This window comes from Patagioenas fasciata, chromosome 23 (assembly GCF_037038585.1).
Source record: "Patagioenas fasciata isolate bPatFas1 chromosome 23, bPatFas1.hap1, whole genome shotgun sequence".
Lineage (NCBI taxonomy): Eukaryota > Metazoa > Chordata > Aves > Columbiformes > Columbidae > Patagioenas > Patagioenas fasciata.
Window position 1 is genome coordinate 751,480 of NC_092542.1, and position 18,342 is coordinate 769,821.

The 18,342-nt window shown below is 50.1% G+C and overlaps 3 protein-coding genes across 5 annotated transcripts in view; 2 read left to right on the forward strand and 1 right to left on the reverse strand.

Annotated features, from left to right (window-relative positions):
• Nucleotides 1-2: 2 nt before the first annotated feature.
• WRAP73 (WD repeat containing, antisense to TP73) lies at nucleotides 3-9,359 on the forward strand. The gene is made up of 10 exons (XM_071798591.1): nucleotides 3-4,659; nucleotides 5,442-5,514; nucleotides 5,808-5,911; nucleotides 6,082-6,168; nucleotides 6,299-6,433; nucleotides 6,525-6,602; nucleotides 7,360-7,465; nucleotides 7,777-7,902; nucleotides 8,237-8,428; nucleotides 8,919-9,359. Exons 3-10 carry the CDS (start codon nucleotides 5,837-5,839, stop codon nucleotides 9,026-9,028), a joined length of 909 nt encoding a protein of 302 aa, XP_071654692.1. The 5' UTR covers nucleotides 3-4,659; nucleotides 5,442-5,514; nucleotides 5,808-5,836; the 3' UTR covers nucleotides 9,029-9,359.
• Nucleotides 9,360-9,976: 617 nt separating this feature from the next.
• On the reverse strand, nucleotides 9,977-13,771 carry TPRG1L (tumor protein p63 regulated 1 like). Its single transcript, XM_065855349.2, has 5 exons — nucleotides 13,546-13,771; nucleotides 13,378-13,469; nucleotides 12,475-12,651; nucleotides 12,080-12,233; nucleotides 9,977-11,342 (listed from the first exon to the last, which is right to left on the reverse strand). Exons 1-5 carry the CDS (start codon nucleotides 13,750-13,752, stop codon nucleotides 11,148-11,150), a joined length of 825 nt encoding a protein of 274 aa, XP_065711421.1. The 5' UTR covers nucleotides 13,753-13,771; the 3' UTR covers nucleotides 9,977-11,147.
• Nucleotides 13,772-14,053: 282 nt separating this feature from the next.
• Nucleotides 14,054-18,342, forward strand: part of MEGF6 (multiple EGF like domains 6) — a 69,394-nt gene continuing 65,105 nt past the window's right edge. For all 3 annotated transcript variants that reach the window (XM_071798582.1, XM_071798584.1, XM_071798583.1), the window contains exons 1-2: nucleotides 14,054-16,427; nucleotides 18,025-18,126. In XM_071798582.1, the coding sequence (XP_071654683.1) occupies nucleotides 16,342-16,427; nucleotides 18,025-18,126 (188 nt within the window). In that variant the 5' untranslated portion in view covers nucleotides 14,054-16,341. The remainder of the gene's footprint in view (nucleotides 16,428-18,024; nucleotides 18,127-18,342) is intronic.

An 18,342-nucleotide genomic window follows, 5' to 3' on the forward strand; every position in this document is an offset into this window, starting at 1 on the left:
GGTTACTCTCGACCGTATCAGATGTTACTGTCTGCCCTTTGCCTCTCAAAATAACCTACAGCTCTTAAAGCTGTAGTGGTGGTAAAGACGCTGGTATAGGTCTCCTATATTCATATCTAGGTTAATTCTGGTTCAGATGTTAGTTGTTCTCTTAACTTTTTATCCTCTTGCTTCTCATGATGAGGTAGAAAATGCACACTTAGCTTTGAAGGTAAAATTATGTGTTTGAGAAAAGTGTAGGGATAATTGGCATTCATTGAAGCAATTTTAGAAACTGAATGTACTCTTTGTAGCTCAGGGTAGACTCAGGATTTCTAGCAAAAAAAAAACCTCAAGCCATAAGCACTGAAGAGTGGCTATGGAATTATAAAGTATGGTCTCAGGTAAGATGTGAGATGAGATTAGATCCAGATCCTGGAAATACTTGCATAATTGTTTGATGTTACACGTGGGACTCAGACTGCTGTTGATAGAACAACTTGCAAAATTAAAACTAAAACACCTGTAAGTGCTTATTGATTAAAAACCATTTTCTGGAATCCGCGCTAAAGTAGAATCCAAATCGGTTTGTGGCTGCTGGACACTGGACTTGTTGGAAGGGACATGGAAGGCTCTCCACCTTCCTTGGAGCTGACAGTTCATGTTATTCAGTACAATGATGAATGGTCAGAAATAGCCAATAACTACCTGCAAGACATTTTTCTCTTTGCTGTGTTTCCTCTTCTCAAAACTAGGTGGATTTTAGGTGACAGGTTATTCTGTCATAACCCTCGCTAGCACCGAATTCAGATCTCACGCTGCAAAATTTTTCCCTTTTTTGTGCAAATTCCAGTGTCAATGGAATACAGACTGGGGATTTATCAGCTGTGTGTGCGGACTGGGTTGGTGCAAATGCTGGTGCCTTCAAGGGAACCTGGGGAGAAACTTGCACACACGACGGTGCAGTTCCTGATGCACATGCGGTGGAATTCTCTGGCAACAATGTTTAGTGCTGGCAAGGATTTCGGTGCTGACTGGGGCAGAGATTTTCTGGCTATAAAGCAATCTTTTTCCATTCCCCTACCCCTTTAGATAGTGGGTCGCGAGGAGTAATGAGTTTAGGCCTTAGTTTTCCCAGGAATGAATCAGCCTGGTGGTGGTTAAAATTGTCAGAAGGTCCAGGATTTCAGCTTGAAGTCAGAAAAGCCGCGCGTGCTGGTCAGGCAGAGCGCGCTGATCCAACCCCAACGGGAGGCTGCTCCATGTGCTACCAGTGAGTACCTCATGGCATGTGCGTGTGGGGGTGGACGAGCAAGTATTTATTGCCTCCCAACAGAACTCGGTTTGACCTTAGAGGATTTCATTAAGCCTTTGCCAAGTTGGCATCTGTGTTGGGATAAGTTTTCTTTCCAGCTGTAAACAGGTTGCTAAATTAGCTTTTGTCAGACAGCTGCCCGGTTGTGCCGGTGTCTGAGTTGTGTTTACGCTCTCTGCTAAATCCGCAGTCTGGTGGGACAGGCGCGAGTAGTGCTCGAGACAGAAACTGGCAGGATACTTAATATTGCTGTGTTATGCACGTTATCAAATTCAGCGATTGCTTGGAGGGCTTAGGGGTTCCCTGTCAACCAGTGCAGCTTGGCTTTGGTAGCCTGATGCTTTCAAACAGCGCCAGCTAATTACTCATACTTGTAATTCTTCAGGTCAACATGTGGGCTCCATGGTAAGCTCACAAATAACTCTCTTATTCCTAGATTTTTTTTTTTAAAGGATATGGTTGTGCTAATTTATTTGTAGCAATGCACACTTACCAGTGCCTCAGAAAAATTATTAATCAGCTAACTTGCAGTCTAACTGGTAGATGCAGAGGAATTTACCGTGCTTAATTACAGAAGCGTGCGTAGTACCCTGTTACTTGCTCCAGAATTCCGAAAGCATCTTTGTGCTGTATGTTAGCTGAAGTGTTAGCGTGCAGGGTCACGGTGTCTGTGGAGCATGGGAGTCCTGCTGAGATGCAGAAAAGCCTGGGCCTGTTTGTAAACTCTCGCAGTGCTGGACTGGAGGATTTCTGGCTGTTGGGGACCGTGGGTGCTGCTCTCCAGACTGGCAAACTGCAAAGTGAGACTGGTTTTACTGGGCAGCTGGTGGTGTTTAAAGGTACTTCCAGACTTGGAAGGCTTATTTTTCTGTAGATGTCTGCTTATGTCTTACAGCTCCACGTGTGAAGTGGTCAGAATAGCTGCAACTTGATTTTTCATCACCTTGTTTATATCAAGCTAGAGTACAGTTCTGTTAGGAAAAACAGGTTCTTTGGGGGGAAAAGACGGAGGTACTGTTTTCCTCATTTAACTAAATAAGAGCAGATCTAAATTGGTTGGAAAAACACTTTCTGAAAGCCTGCTGCACAAAGTCTGTCTGGATCTGGAAAAGCTGGAGCTCCATGTAAATCATATTGATGCATGCAGCGCACTGGAAAGCAGCTGCTTGTCCTGTAGCTTTTGCTTGTCACTTATTTTGTAGCAGGTGCTTCCTGTCCCGCTGCCAGCCCCTCCGAAGCAGGTCTGCGTGCCCGCGCGGTGGGACCCAGAGACGTTCCACATGGCCCGTTTGTCCCCTGGAAGGTGGTGCAGCAGGTACCGCCCCTCTTACAGTGCCCTCATTCCACCCAGATTCACCTGGAGCTTCAACAAGAGCTGCACATAAAAGACATGGAGAAAGCAGATGGATCGTCTGCTTCCTCGGGACTCAGGTTTTGTGATAATAGTTTGAAGATCAGCCGCGATGTTCTTGGGTGTTTCTTTTAAGAGCCACAGATGTTGTACGTCTCTAGTTTCACATTAGGTTCTGAAGCATTATGGAGCTTCTTTCAGGCTACAGCAGCGGGGAAAAGTGTGTGTGTTTGTGTGTATATTGGAGCTAATCCTTGGTAACTGTAAATGGCTCCGTTGGTTGAAAAATGCTTTCTGTCGAGGAATGTGCTCTGAATAATCTGCTGAAATCCGGTGCTGACAGACACTGCTATGTAAGGGGCCTTGTGACCCAGTCAAGTCTGGGACAAAAGTTGACGGTCATTTGAGATGCCAGGTTGTTTAAAAGTGTGTTTTTATCTATTGAAAATCACCAGTCCTACACCTGCCTGTAGCCGTCAACGTCGGGACGTAGTCCTGAACCCAGCGCTGGAGGCTGTTTATCACGTTACCATCTAAATACTTTTTATTTCTCAGCTGTTTTTAGACTATTTTAAAAATGCTTCTGCTTTTGGTTTGTTTTTCCACTGCAAAACAACAGCTGAAAACCTCTCAGACACCATTATCATTAGGATTTTATTTTGACAACTCTGCTTAATCGAGTCGTTTACGCTGAAGAGAAAGCACCAGAATGCCCGGTGGAGTGCTCGCTGCAGACTTAACGAACCACAATCTATTCCCTGCTGTAAAATTAATTTTCTGTTCCCCACAAAGTCTCTGAGAAAAGCAAAGAGCAATGCAATTTATTGTAATTTTTGAAGTATTTGGCTTTCCTTTTAAACCCTCTGAGCTTTATTACAATTTATGCCGTACCTGCTGGCAGTGACGTGTTGGGGACATGTATACGGGCACTACTCCAACAATACCAGTGTTTAATGCTACTGCAACTTGTGGTGTCAGCTCAGCAGCGAAGCACAGCATGACGAGAATGAGCAAGGAAGCCATGATTAGGGGCTTCTTTGGGGAGGTACAAAACTCGCCTCTTGCAGAGACGGTTGTGTCTGACCAGCAGAGGGCTGTCCCAAGGGGGAGGCAGCGATGGGGCTGTTCAGGTGTCCTTGAGGCGGTCTCGGGCAGGGCTGGCAGCCGGAGCTGCGCGCCGTGTGCTGTTTCTCCCCTCGCAGGTTTTCCTCTGGCGACGGAGCCGAGCTGGGTGTGGGCAGCGCTGTTCTGCCTCGCGCCGGGAGCTGGGCGGGAGAGCTGGGGACACAGCGGGCCGGGGGGGCTGATGGTGGGGCCGAGCAGCAGCACAAACCTCAACTTGGATGCCTCTGTCAGGAAAACTCATGATCCAGACCTCAGCATTCGAAGCTTGCAGCTGCTAAGCCTGTATTAAGTGGCTGGAGAATGCGCGTTGTGTGTGCTGTGGGGTTTGGTCCAGGCAGGACCAGCAGCCAGTGCATTTAACGCTGCAATTAATAGGAGCAAGAAACATATCACCGTTGCAGTTGCTGTAGAAGAATGCGAGTAGGCATTGTGTTGGTATTTTTAAAGTAAATCTTGCATGCAGAGCAGTCTAACTATGCTGTATTTCTGTATGTCCGGAAGTGAGCAGTTGCGGTGATAAAACATGATTAATGTTCATCTAGTGGATTCCTCTGGGACCTACTAAACGTAAAGATGGTACTATAGATGTCTAGTTGTAATTGCACACCTGTGCAATCAGGAGGATGCTGAGAGGGTAGACAGTGCTCAAGTTCTACTTACATAATGAATGAGGACTAATTCTGTTGTTCAGTACCGTGGTGCTTTATTGCAAAAAGAGTTTTACCTGCGTCTCTTCCAGAATCTCTTACCTTGGTGCAATAAAATGTAGGGAAACACAAGAAAAAAATGACACTGGCAACATTCCTCGCTCCAGCTATAACTGCAAAGGTTCACATGACATACTGATTAATGCACATATGTCTGGTGTGGCTGCTGTTGCTAAGGGAGAGTAAGTATTTGTTTTTAATTGAATAATCCTCCGATGGCAACGCGGGGCTCCCAGGATGCGGCGTGACCTTGAGGGGTGTGCAGAGCTGCCTGGCAGCTGCGGCCCCCTCTGCGCTCCCGGGGCTTTGTGGGTGCACCAGCCTCCAGAAATACCCCAAACGGGATGTTCCATGCCTTGCTTTGTTACCTGATTTTGGTGCTTTTCTTATTCTTTCAGTAATAACTTAGTGTTGCTTTCTTGTGTGCGGCTGAGGAGGGAAGAGCATAGTGCGAATAAGCTGTCTAAGCTGATTGTGTCTTAAAGTTGAAAATACAGCTACATTTTCAGACGTAGTAGCCCTGTCCCAAGAGATACAAGGTCTTTAAGCTGCTGTAACTTCTCATTTCTCATCCAGATTCTGTGATGAAACAGTATTTTTCCAGCTGAAAAATGTCTGTATGATACATTGCCAGTCATGTGGCTGGGTTCCTGCTCATGTCAGTAACTTGAATTTAATGGAGAGCTTTTATCCTCGTCGGTGTTCTGCGTGTCTGGAGTATCCAGTGTGCCTGTAATGCTGGTTTGGAATCAGTAGCCTTGCTAACTGAAGGGAGTGGGAGACAGTTCCTCACAGTTACTTGTTAGAGCCTCTTGATGGAGCTATGCAGAATGACTGCAGAGTTTAGTTAAGCACAGAAGGTATATTGAGCTGTTTTCTGTTGCTGAATTGGGTTTATGGGTTTCTATTATTACTTTTTTTACATGCAAAACTAAACAAATTCTTCCTTGTGTCTCTGTGACAGCTGCGGATAACTGTGTGGTCCTTGTGTACAAAATCTGTGTCTTACATCAAGTATCCCAAAGCCTGTCAGCAGGGTAAGTGTCACCAATCTAACGGAATGGTGGTTTTTCCTATGGCAGCGAGTGTGCTGAAGTTCTGCGATAGCTGGGAAGCCGCATCCTTCGAAACGGTGCATTCCAAGTTTAAGAACTGCCGACACAAGCAAATTAGGAACGCTCTGCATTGCCTTGATTAACGTGATCTTCTGTGAAGATACTTTTCCTTCTCTTTTTACTTCTTCAAATGGGGAGTAGCTGCTTGTCACTGAAGAATTGTCACCTCTCCTGTCCTGTTTTCTCTCGTTTAATGAATGTTGTCTCGTTGGCAGGGATTGCTTTCACCAAGGACGGCCGCTATATGGCAGTAGCAGAAAGACGTGACTGCAAGGACTTCATCAGCATCTTTGTGTGCAGCGACTGGCAGCTCCTGAGGGTAAGACGCGTCCTTACCTTCCGTGCTTGCTTTGCTAATCTGCTTTTAGACTGGCCAACGCATTTTCTATCCATCACCTGGCTCCTTCCTTGACTGTGGGTGCCCTTGTGTAGCAGTAGTTTGTTAGCACAATATTTCAAATGGGTTTGTTTTTTCTCTTTTGGGTGCAGCATTTTGACACTGAAACGCAAGATCTGTTTGGGATCGAATGGGCTCCCAACGGCTGCGTTCTGGCGGTGTGGGACACGTGTCTGGAGGTACGAGGACAAGGCAGATTATTTTCCTGGAGAGTTCAAGCTGCTTTGCAGCCACCACGTATAAAGCAGTGACTAAAATAACTAGTGTCAGCCACTGTTGAAATAATGAAAACCTGTACTTACGTTTCAGTATAAAATATTGCTGTACTCCCTTGATGGCAGACTGCTGTCCACCTATCGGGCGTACGAATGGTCGCTAGGCATCAAGTCAATCGCCTGGAGTCCCAGCAGTCAGTTTTTGGCAATTGGCAGCTATGATGAAAAGGTAGGAAAGAGGTTTATTTTCTGTCTTTTGTCTAAACCATTTGTAGAGCTTTGTCATCACAGTTTTGTCTTGCGATGCTTTTTTGAATGAGGTGCGCATCTTGAACCATGTGACTTGGAAGAAGATCACAGAGTTTGAGCATCCAGCAACCGTTGCGAACACCAAAACTGTAAGTGTGGATCCAAAATAGTGCTTTGCTGCTATTTGTACCTGAAATATGCCAGTAATTCCATTGTGTTCTGGAGACCTTGCTCTTCTTCCTCATAATGTGTATTGAAAAGGGCTTGGGAAATGCCATGAAAATTTGGGGATGGAAGAAAAATAGAGAAATCTCTTCAAGTTTGATGGAATACGTCAGCTTCAGCACTGACAGGTCTCAGATGACTTCCATCATATGCCAGTGTGGTTTTGCTGTAGGTGGTGATGGCACTCCAGATCTGGGTATGCAGATGATGGCAAACTGGGGAGCTTAACAGGAGAGATTTGCCTCAGCTTTACACAGTTCATGATTTTAAACAGCATTGGAGCTGGATTGTGATCAGATTTACATCTTGTATGTACAAGCCCATCCAGCTCACCTAACGAGCGTTTCCTGTAAACATCTGCCATCGTTTATTTTGATCCTTGCGTACTCGTACATGCAAGGCCCAGCGGATTCGGGGTAGCTGGCAGCAGGCAGAGAGCTGTAGCTCTTGTTCCAAAAATCACAAGCTGTTCTCATCTGCCAGGGTAAAAGGAACACGCAGCGTAGCGGTGCTGCCTGCACGGGGCTGCTGTCTGCACAGACTGCATCGCTGGCTTTGGAACTGGGTCCCTCTTTTGAAACACCCTGTACACTTGAGGACGAGTTGGTGGGATGCGGATGGTTTGGTAGTAGCCCATCTTCAAATTCTCCCTCTGTAGAACTCTCACTTGGTTCTTTGCAGATTGTGTATAAAGAAGTGGAGAAATCCCCGTCTGTTGAAACCGAGAGACTTTCCTTCCCTCCACCAAGAGCGCTGGCTGGTTCTCTCTTCAGCACACAAAGTAAATGTAAGCCAAAGTTTACTCAAACCAGACACTTGAGTTTGCCATGTCAAATGTTAGTGGAAAACTTAATCTTTCCTTTTCTTTTAAGTAGTTTAATCTCAGACTCGCCTGGGTTTCCAGCCTTTCCCTTCTTAGAGCAGGGCAAGAATAGCAAGCTGTTTATACGAAGATGAAATATCTTGAAACAATTGAAGTTTTTGATTGGAACCTCTTAAAGAAGAGTAAACTATGGTCCTATCACTTCAGAGATGGGGGGGTTAACAGTTGGAGTTTAAATGTTTTGCTTAGTGAAGTACTTTTATTTCACGTTCCAGATGACGTTTCCCAGGTGCCAGTCTCTTTACAGTGTATCAAACCAGTTGCCGACAGGGCAAATCCCAAAATGGGAATTGGGATGTTGGCATTCAGTCCAGATAACTGTTTCCTGGCAACCAAAAATGGTGAGTTCCTCCTGGCCTGTGTTAGAGGGCAAACCTGGTCATTGTGTGCTGTGTTTTCAGAAGAGAAACAAGGACAATAACTGGTTGGTTATTTAGCACTTAAGGGAAGACTTGTGGCCCCATTTAAAGTCAGCTCTTTGTTATGCAAACATGTCACTACAGGGGGAGCTCAGCCCGTGTCTTCTGGTGTACGTGAAGTATTGTGAGCTGCCAAAACTGCGTATTGGTGCATTTCCTCAGTCTTGGTTCTGTATTTAATGAAAATAGTATGCTTTCTGTATGTCTTCACATGTATGTGAGCTCACATGTTATCCCGCTTCTCTTTTTCTGACAGATAACATTCCTAACGCTGTCTGGATCTGGGATATTCAGAAGCTGAAGCTGTTTGTGGTGTTAGAGCAGCTGTGCGCCGTCCAGTCCTTCCAGTGGGACCCGCGGCAGCCGCGGCTCGCTGTGTGCACGGGGAACAGCAAAGTCTACCTGTGGTCCCCGGCGGGCTGCGTGGCCGTGCAGGTTCCCTTGGAAGGTAAGGCACAAAACACACGTGAACTGAACTCTTAGGTCAGCCCACGTGATAAGAGATTTGATGGTTGGCAGTAAATGAAAGAAGGCCGTTGGCTAGATCACATCGATGCCTTTCTGCGCATTGAACAGAAAGGAAATCGCAGAGATTTGACTTCTTCCATTGCGCACGAGTGGCAGCGTCATCGGGGTGTGCAGCTCTGCACCACTGAACAATCTTGTGACATCTGTCTCCTTTTAAAATGAGTACAAGATCCCCGCTGGTCTGTGGAGCACAAAGGAGCTGCAGGTTTGGGCAGAGTCAGTAGCGCAGCTCGTCCGCGTGGCTGTGCAGAACAGGCTCTGCTGCAGCAGGAACAGAATCGGACGCCCTGTCGAGGCTGCTGAGGTGGGGAGGGGGTTTGTTGCGATGTGTGTGTCTCAGTCCAGCTCCCTTTTCGCAGCGAGAGCCCAGACCGCCAGCTGCTCGCTGACAACCTGCTCTGTGTCCACAGGCGACTTCCAGATCGTGTCCCTCTCCTGGCACGCGAGTGGAGACTCCATGGCGCTTCTGGGCAAGGACAACTTCTGCATGTGCTACTTAGAAAGAGAAGAGGTAAAATAACAACCCCAGGTTTGAGGAAGAAGGAGGAAAGGGGTCAGACCCTGTTGCCTGATCTGAAGTTTTTGTATTTATAAGTTATTTATTTGCCGGAGTTCACCCAAACTCCAGTGTGTGAAGTACTGTGATTGCATTTGAATGACACGAAGTAGCAGCTGAAGCATAGAGAATGGAGTCTGGATTTCAGGAAGACTTTCATATTGATGTAGTTGAACATTCTCCTGCACTTTGTCAACTATGAAACCTTATTTTCTAAAATTGTAGCCGTGTGTATATAATGTATAGCTATTATTTAAATTTTATAATTCCCAATAAATATTTTGATAGTTACAAACTTGGTATGACTCCAACTATAAACGGGCCCATCTCCGCTCTGAAGGCTGTTTCTGTATGATCAGTGATGTGATCATGTAGCTCTTTATCCCAGCACAAGGACACAGTTACCTGCACACAAGTGTCAGGTCTTGTAAGACAACTGATTTTTCCGGTGTATTAGAATTAAATATTGTAGCAGAGGTAGATACATCACTTAGACACTTTCTAGCAAATCAGTTACTGTTAAAGCAAAACAAGTTCTTTGTTCAGAAAGGAGATCATGTCATCTGTAATAGTAATTTTGCTTTTCCAGACTAAGATGTTACCAGGTGACGGTAATTGTGCCTGGTCTACCATAGATTTATTACACAATCTTTACAAGAAGGATCGTAAGGGATACTTTAGAGTGATATATTACAGGCAGCTGAGATGGGAGCTGCCGCCCCAGCTGTCGTGCCAACTGGGAGGGATGGTTTGGCAGGAAAGAGCGGTCGGCCGGGCCCTTCTCTGCTACCTGAGCAGCCAGCACTGGAGTCGAGGGAAGGGGGAGCCCTTTGCTTAGGAATTATTGGATGTTTTTCTTTTGCTACTGAATTTCACAGCCTCAGTCTCCATAAAATAACGAACAAAGACCAGTTTGAGTTGAAATTTAACTTTACTGCAAGATTAACAAAAAGATGTTTTAGGAACGCATTAAGGACATGCAACTTGTTGCACTCCAGCGTGGCTTCAGCTTTATGTAAGTTCCATAAGCACAGATGGACGTTCAGTTCAGAACACCACTGCAGCACAGCAGCCATTCAGCATCGCGTCTGCGCAGACAGACGCTCCAAGACGGCACGGACAGAAGGTCGTACACAATGGAAAAGCTTGTTAGAGTAACCTCGTGAGCACTGCCAGTTCTCTCTCTTGTGCTGCTTCTGAACTTCATTATGGGACATTAGTGCAAGAAAGGAGAAATCAGGATTGTACAGCATTTAAAGCTGGTGCCACTGAAGTCCTGCACTGCTGTCCCAAACCAGAGTAGATTTAAGAAAGATGGCGGAGAATAAAAATCTAATCAAAATAGAAATCCTTTTCAGTTTCATAAATAATAGCTTTGAAGGCAAATGTTTGTCAGGACTTTGGCACTATTCTCTCAAAAGAATCTTCATTCTATGGCTGCAGCAAGGAAATACACGTAAGAAACTAGGAAGTTAGTTCGTAGAGGGAGGTATTTCACAAAAAGCTGATAAATGCATATTCAGCCATATAGCGGAGCTCACAAAGCGTTAGCTCACTGCGCCGCTCCGAGCAGCCGTGACAGCGCGGCTAAAGAACGACTGACACAGCTTCCAAAATTCATAACAGGCATTAATGAGAATGCTAAGATTACACTAATTGTGAACACTACCACCTCTTTAATCAATACAGATCAGTCCCAAGCACACTACGCGATTCGACACCAGCTGTAATACGGCATGGACGTCCCGCTGCATCGCGGATACCTGTGCGGCGTGTTTGTAGCAGATACCAATCGCACTTAATTAACGGGGAAGAACACGTAGTTAGAAATGGAAAACAGCGCTGCTCACTAGCCCTGTGTAAGAACTGTAAATGAGATACAAGTTACAGGAACGACACCAGCAGGTGCGCTCAGCTGACCGGGGGCCGTGCTTTCCCAAACACCCGGAACCGGTGGTTCTGCACCCACCCCCCGCGCTCCTGCCTCCCCCCCTTGGATCAGAGCACCCTCTGCCGCACAGCGTCCCCTCCCCAGAAGGGCCCCATCACATCCCCCTCCCCTGAAAAAAGAGACACAATGAATTTAAAATCCAATTTTGCCTCTTGTCATGGAGTAGCCGAGCTTGGCCTCGTTGTTGATGAAGGACATCAGCCCCACGTAGGTCTCGATGAGCAGCGGCCGCTCCAGCACCAGCACGCCGCTGGCCCTCCCCGGCGCCGCGCTCTCCTTGTGCGCTTTCTTCACCGCCTGGATGAGCTGAGTTTTAAAGTTCTCCAGCTGAAAGAAAAGAATCACCTTGACGTTTTCCCATCGTTTTCAAAATTGTCAAGCAAAACAGCTGCTGGTGTTGAGTTGTGGAGGACTAACGCTAAAGCTGTAGCTATTACGGATCTTGTATGCCATGATAAGCTTTACATTCTGACATTTAACAACACAGTAATTTCATACCAGGACACTATTTCTGTGTAGCTTAAAGACGGGCTAGATGCTGAAAGACAAATATTGTTTATTTCTGGCTGTACTTCTGCCTTTATCACTGACGTGTTGAACTTAAACTGCCATAGTTAACTATTTCTAAGGAAACTTTCAGAGCAAAGCACCTACTGCAAGAAAATCTGGGCACTACCTAAGTGGAGGTTTACAGTTGGCAATTAAGCTGCTCAATTAGCTGGCAGCCCTGGAGGAAGGCTCAGCCCCCAGCCTGGTGGGTGAGCAAGAGCAGGAACAGCACCAAGACCCATTTTCTTTGGGGTTTTACAGGACTCTGCACTTTCTGCGAGTTTCAGCTTCCTCCTGTATGAACCATTCATGGGTGTCCGGCCAAGCCCAACAGCTGTGCCGCCCTGCCAGGCAGAATCTGGAGAATGGGGGAACGCAGCTTACGGCTCTAGGTTCTGCGTCTTTGCCTTAACTGCTGCTATTTGATTTAACTGCTCCGTATTTTCAAAACATCCCAAGTCGTGTCCAGCCTGTGAGATGAACCAGCCCTCCAGGACAGGAGGTGACGTCCGTACCAGGCACAGGGACGCGATCTTCTCATCGGCATCCGCCATGGGGTGTTCGGTGAAGGTGACGTACGGGATGTTTGTGGACCACGGGTTCCATCTGTTGATGAAGGAGGCGCGACTTTGCTTGTCCCACTGAATTCGAATTCCAAAACCTTCTCGCCTGATGTAAAGACAGCAGAATTGGAGGCAAGTTTAATTGCAAATGTACCGTCTGAGAAAGACCTGCTTAAAACTGGCAGCTCAAATGTAAGTTTAATAATGAGTTTTTCCTGTAGAACAGTAACAGAAGAAATGAGGCCCTGAAATACACACGGGTACGTTCCTACAAGGTGTAAAACACACAGGTACGTTCCTACAAGGTGTAAAACACACAGGTACGTTCCTACAAGGTGTAAACTTACTTGTTCAGAGATTTTGGTGGGAACTCGAACTCGCCGACCGAGACGGTGTCGACGGCGGCGAGCGCGATGCGGGTGACGTGCTGGCACTGCAGGCTCAGGAAGTTGTACTTGCAGATGAGGAGGGACCGGTCCGTGATGAGGACCAGACGCTCCTTCTCGTTGTTCCAGTGATCGATTCTGGTAGGGAACAGCGGTGACCTTTAGCAGTCGCCATCGCTGCCTACGAACACTTAATTGCTTGACCCATACAAGAGTCACGGAGGAGAACAAACTGAAGTCTCAGTAATGTTGTGTTTTCCATTTTGACCTTTGAATCACCAAGTCTGATAAGAGTTTGAATATCGCAACACAGGATAATATTAAGAAAACCAGAATAAGTCTGAAGATCTTGAGCCATTGTGCTGCCTCCTGTTATAGGAGAATAAATGATACTTAGTGGGGCAGACAATTCTCTGACAACAGTAAGTGTTTAATACCACGGTGTTAGTGTGTTGCCACGTTTCCTGAATTATTAACGGCATTTGTGCAGGTTCAGGAGAGATAAATAATTCTCTTTAACTGTGTGCTCGGGCAGCGTTTTCCTCTGTAAGGTTTACTGCCCACGTGGATTCTGTATCGCACTGCGCTCTAGAATGAGTTAATTTGTGATCTTTCACCTAAACCCTTCAGTGGGCTGGATCACGAGGAGCGACGCAGCACAGCCGCCCCAGCCCACTTCAGGGTCTCGATGCCCGTTTTGCAAGCGTTTGTATTTACAAGACTCGATAAAACACACGCTGCGGAACGCGCTGTGGCGAAACGCCCGCGGGAGCTGCGGCCCGGCCCTGCCCCGGTCCGTCTGTCCGTGCCGGGACGCGTCCGTCCGTGCCGGAGCAGCATCCTCGCCCCCCCGCCGACACTTACTCGGTGAGCAGCCAGACGCTCTGCACCCCCCCGTCCTCGGCGGGCAGCACCACGGCGCGGATCTCGTTCACCGCCTGCTCGATGGTGCCGGGCTGCGGGGAAAGGGAGCGGGTTACGGGGGTGTGCGGGGGCCCCCCTCCCTGCCCCCGGCCCCCGGCCCGGCCGTACCCGGAACACGAAGTACTCGCGGAGGCGGCCGGCGCGGTTGGCGGTGCGGACGCTGAGCGGCCGCAGCTGCTGCCGGGGCGGCTCGGGGGAGGCGGCGGCGGGCGGGGCGGGCGGCTCGGCCTCCCCCGGCACCAGCATCGCCGCCGCCGCGGGGCTGCCGGGGCTGCCGGCCGGGCCGCCCTCCTCCGCGTCCCGGAGCTGCAGCATCGCGGCGGGGACCGGCCGCTCGGCGCCTTCCGGGGCGGGGCGGACGGTGACCCCGGCGGCAGAGCCCGCCCGCCCCGCCCCGGGAGGCGGCTCCGGCGCCGCTGGGCACGCGTGGGGAACGGTGGCCGAGTGGAGCCCGGGACGGCCCACGCGTGGGGAGCGGTGGCCGAGCGGAGCCCGGGACGGCCCACGCGTGGCCCCGGGGACACGAGCCGTTGGTTCGCGGCAGCGCTGCCCCCTCCGCGGCTGCCGGGGGCGGCGGGGCCGGCCCCGCTCGGTTCCCGGGAGGCGGGTGCGGCCGCCCCGCCGCGTGTGCCCGGGCTCCGGCAAAGCCAACGAGCCGCTCTGTCCGGAGCCCGATGCACCCACGGAGCGGCGGGAGCTGCGGGTCCGCAGAGCCTGGTCAGAGGCGCTTTGGAGCAGGTCTTGGGCAGACGTACAGATTCCTTGGATAGCGTCTGGTCAGAGTCCCCAGGTGTGCACAGGAGGATGATGGAGTGAGGCAGAACAAGGGGCACAGCTGCGGGTTTAAGCCCTAGAGCCCCTGCAGCGTTCAGCATACTTGATAGCAAAGATTAAATAATGCTAGGGAATGAATGGCAAGTTAATATTTATATTTCTGCGGTCTCTGGCGTTGTTGCAGATATTATCATCACTATTTATGGAACCGTATTATATCTTTGACCGCTTTCCAGGGCTGTTTTACCCGAAGCCAGAGGATGACATCTTCTGGAAATGGTACCAAATTGAAAACACACTAAATTGACTTCACAGACAGTATTGGATTTCAGATATCCATCTCTCACATGTGCTCCCTGAATGCTCTGCCGTGCTCTCTGCAGCCCTGTTGAAGCAAGAAGCCTCATGGCTTTCTTTAGAGTGACTGAGAGCAGAACTGCAGGGCTGGCTTTGCGCTCGGGGAGTTACCGCGCCCTGCTCGAAGCACAGATTTTTCCATCAGAGCTGCTCTTCTCTCTGCAGGCAGCCCCGGGTGGGCTGCAGTGGGGAGGTGACGGTGCCGGTGTCCCTGTGCCACAGCGGGAGGTGATGGTGCCGGTGTCCCTGTGCCACAGTGGGAGGTGACGGTGCCGGTGTCCCTGTGCCACAGCGGGAGGTGACGGTGCCGGTGTCCCTGTGCCCGAGCCAGACCAGCCTGCACCCTCAGTAAGTTGTGTCCTGCCCACCTGGCACCTGAGACCCGGTTCTGGAGCTGTACCTGGGCCAGGATTAATCCCTGTCCCAGGATGCTGAGCCGTGTCCTGGAGAGGGAGCCACACTCCTGGATGTGTTGTGCCCTGGAGCTCTCTCCATCATCATAAAACATCTTTATGTAGTTGCCTTTCTTCTCTAGGAAGACTGAAAGATGTTTTCCCATCTGCTAGGCTTGGCAGATACTTCATTTCTAAGTGGAGTCGTTAGCCCTTCTTACCTGCTCTTTTCTCTGACCTCGAGGATTTGTGCGATTGTTGTTAAGGTGCTGTTTGCCCCCGTAGTAGGGAGTTTGGTGGGAAAAGGCAAATGGCAATTTAACCTCGTTCCCCAGCTCTCTCTTTGCCCAGTGGACGGGTTCCTGGCAGCGCTGGAGCGGCCGAGCGCAGGTTGGATACGCATCCCTGTGCGCTTTCCGTGCACAGCGGAGTTTCCTTGGGAAGCCATCGGTCTTGTTATCTGTTAGAGCGCACAGGAAAGATTAAATCTCTCTGGGATATTTTTAGAGCTGCTGGGAAAGAGGTTTTGGGTGGCGTGCATGGAGCTGGCGTGGGGTAGTGCGAAAGAGCTGCCTTTGGAGAAACAAACCTGAATGTTTCTGCTACCGTTCTGCAGGGTTTCCCCCTCCTCTCCTCGGGGTTGGACACAGCTGGTGGGAGGGATTTCTGAGTGTCAGCAGGAACAGAAACGAGAGCATGTGAGGAAAAGGAGTTAGACCTGGAGGGGCAGGAGGGAGGTTCTGTTGCTCCTGGAGCGCGGGGAGGCTGCTGGGGGTGCGGGAGTCGCTGAGGAAGAGGAGGGCGAGGGGCTGCGGCAGGACGGCGGCTGCAGCTCTGCCACGGGCTCCAGGGTCCCTCTGCCTGCTTTGGGGCGAGCCCTTGGGGTTGCACCTTTTTGGGGTGCAGCCTTTTGCCTTTCCTGGCCTGAGTGCTGATTTTTGCATTGCCTGGTGAAGTGGATCGCGACTCCAGATCAGCTAAAGCCACATGGGGCTTCGTTGCTGGACAGAACCCAGGTCTTGTGAGCCACCGGCTCTGTGGGCTTTGTCAAGAAGCAAATGCCAGACGGAAAAGTCGCTTCAGTACATTTCACTACAAGCAAATGAGCGTAAGGAGCCGGGTTTGGTTTAGGAAACACCCAGCGACAATCTGCACTATAATCATTTCCCGTGGACTGGAGAAACTTTGCTGAACTGAACCCACACGGGAGGAAGCATCCAGGAGTGAAAAATCCGCTCTGCTGGCAGAGGAGCCCCCCGTGCTCCGATAGCACCGTGCTTGGCCGGACGCCGGTGCGTGGGGACAGGAGGTGGCCGGGTGTCCTGGGGACGGCAGGACCGGGGTGCTCGGGACCCCAGCGCTGGGCACAGGGGCCGTTGCCATGGGGCTCCGTGCGGCCGCGCTGTCCTTCATCCTCACGCTGCGAATATCCGCTCTGGCTTCTGGCAGCAAACTGCAGCCCCATATGTAAGTAGCGAGAAAAGAGAAGCAGAGGGGTTTTGTAGGGCAGGGAACTGTGAAGCAGGAGCTAAATACAGTGTTTTAAAACCAGAGGCAAAGGGAGGAGCAGGGAGGGCAGGGGAGGGAGGGCTGGTCTGCGGTTCTTTACCCAGTACCAGGTATCCATAAAGGTGAATGGAAATCTGCAAATCTGGACAGGCTTTGCTTGTAGGAGGTGACCTACTGGTTTTAGCCGAAATGTTGCTGTTGCATGAGCACAAGAGGTGGTTGTTGTGTAAATAGCTTGACGGTTCTTCACAGACCTGCTCTTCTTATTGCACTTCATGCATCTCTTTCTTACTGTGTGTTTCTCTCCCCTTTTGCTGTTGCAGCACGTAGTCTGTTCTTTTTAATTAAATTTTACACTTATGGTTTGGTGTTAATCATTTGGCTTCTTTGGAAAACTTCCTTGCAAATTTGGTCTCGTGCCAGAAGATGATCTCTGAGCGCAGGGGATTGTTCTCGTTCCCTTTGTAAATGAACCCAGTGTTGCATGGCGTGCTGACTCCAGGCTGCTCTCCCTCATGTCTCTCACTCTCTGGTTGAAGGGGGGACCTTTTCAGCAGAGAAAGGTTTGGCAGGAAGATGCCTTTTCTCCCGATGTCAGAGATTTTGTGCTCCCGCCTCGACGAGGACTTTTAGAACTTCTTGGATGAGCCGCTAGAGATAGATGAGATGAGATGAGATGAGATGAGATGAGATGAGATGAGATGAGATGAGATGAGATGAGATGAGATGATGAGTTGAGAGCCAAAGTGTCAGACAAAAGAAAGCGCCAGCGCCTGGAAGTGCTGCGCCTCCCGCAGGCACAGCTGCCCGGCACAGCCCCGCTGCTTGGGGCACAAGAACCTCGCTTTGCCGCAATAGACTGCACCGAACCGCTGCCGCCAGCCTTGCCGGCGCAGCCAGCCCGGCCGTGGTGCTGAGAGCAGAGCAGGTCCAGGGCGATGTTAATGCCGCTCTGTTCATCCATCGCTGTGTGCACAGACACTCAGAGCTCAAACGCGGCTCCGGCAGCACCGGTAGCGCTGGGGCTGGTTGTGTGTGGGGCTCTGCGGCCAACCGGCTCGACAATGGGCACATGTGGGGTGACGAGAGGAGCTTTGGGGGCTGAGGGGGCAGGGGGCACCCCCTGAACCCACGAACCCCATGGGCACTGCCAGCCTTGCTGCCAGAGCCGTGCCGGTGAACACCCCGGCACAGCCGCGTGCCGGCTGCAGCCGCTGCGCTTCACCGCGGCCACGCTCTTTAGTTTGACTTCTGTTACAGAAAGTATCTTTGTGAAAACTCTCGGTCCCTTTCGAGGAGCTGGAAGCACCAATGTGATTAAACAAGGAGGCAAATACTGTATATTGCACAAGACCTTCCTGCTCTTCCAGTGAGGAGATGAAGTTGCCCTCAGCTGGTGCCCCTTGAAGCGGTCTGAGCACGTCCGTCTCTGTTTCTCTGCAGGCCAAACGTGCGCGCGGTGCTGGGGCAGCCGCAGCCGTGTGCTTGTTCCTCCGTTTGTTTCTCTATTTGTTCCTCTGTTTGTTCCTCTGTTTGTTTCTCTGTTTCTGTGCAGGCCGAACGTGTGCGCGGTGCGGGAGCTGGCGGTGCTGGGCCAGCGGCAGCCGTGCATCCGCGCCGTGCCCCGCGGCGCCGGGCTCTGGCAGCAGCGCACCAGGTACGTCCTCCCCGGAGCTTGGGTGGCTCCCGTATGTTGAATTCAGGCTCCTCCTCACCGCTCTGTGCCTGCAAAGGGCACAGCTCTGAACCCGCTATTTAGCTGCAAAGAAGTTACTTTATTAGGTATTTAATAGGTATTTCTCCAGGAGATGATGAGAGATTTGTAAACCCTGTGTGCACCCAGCTGGAGGGGTTTCTGACCCTACCTGGCATC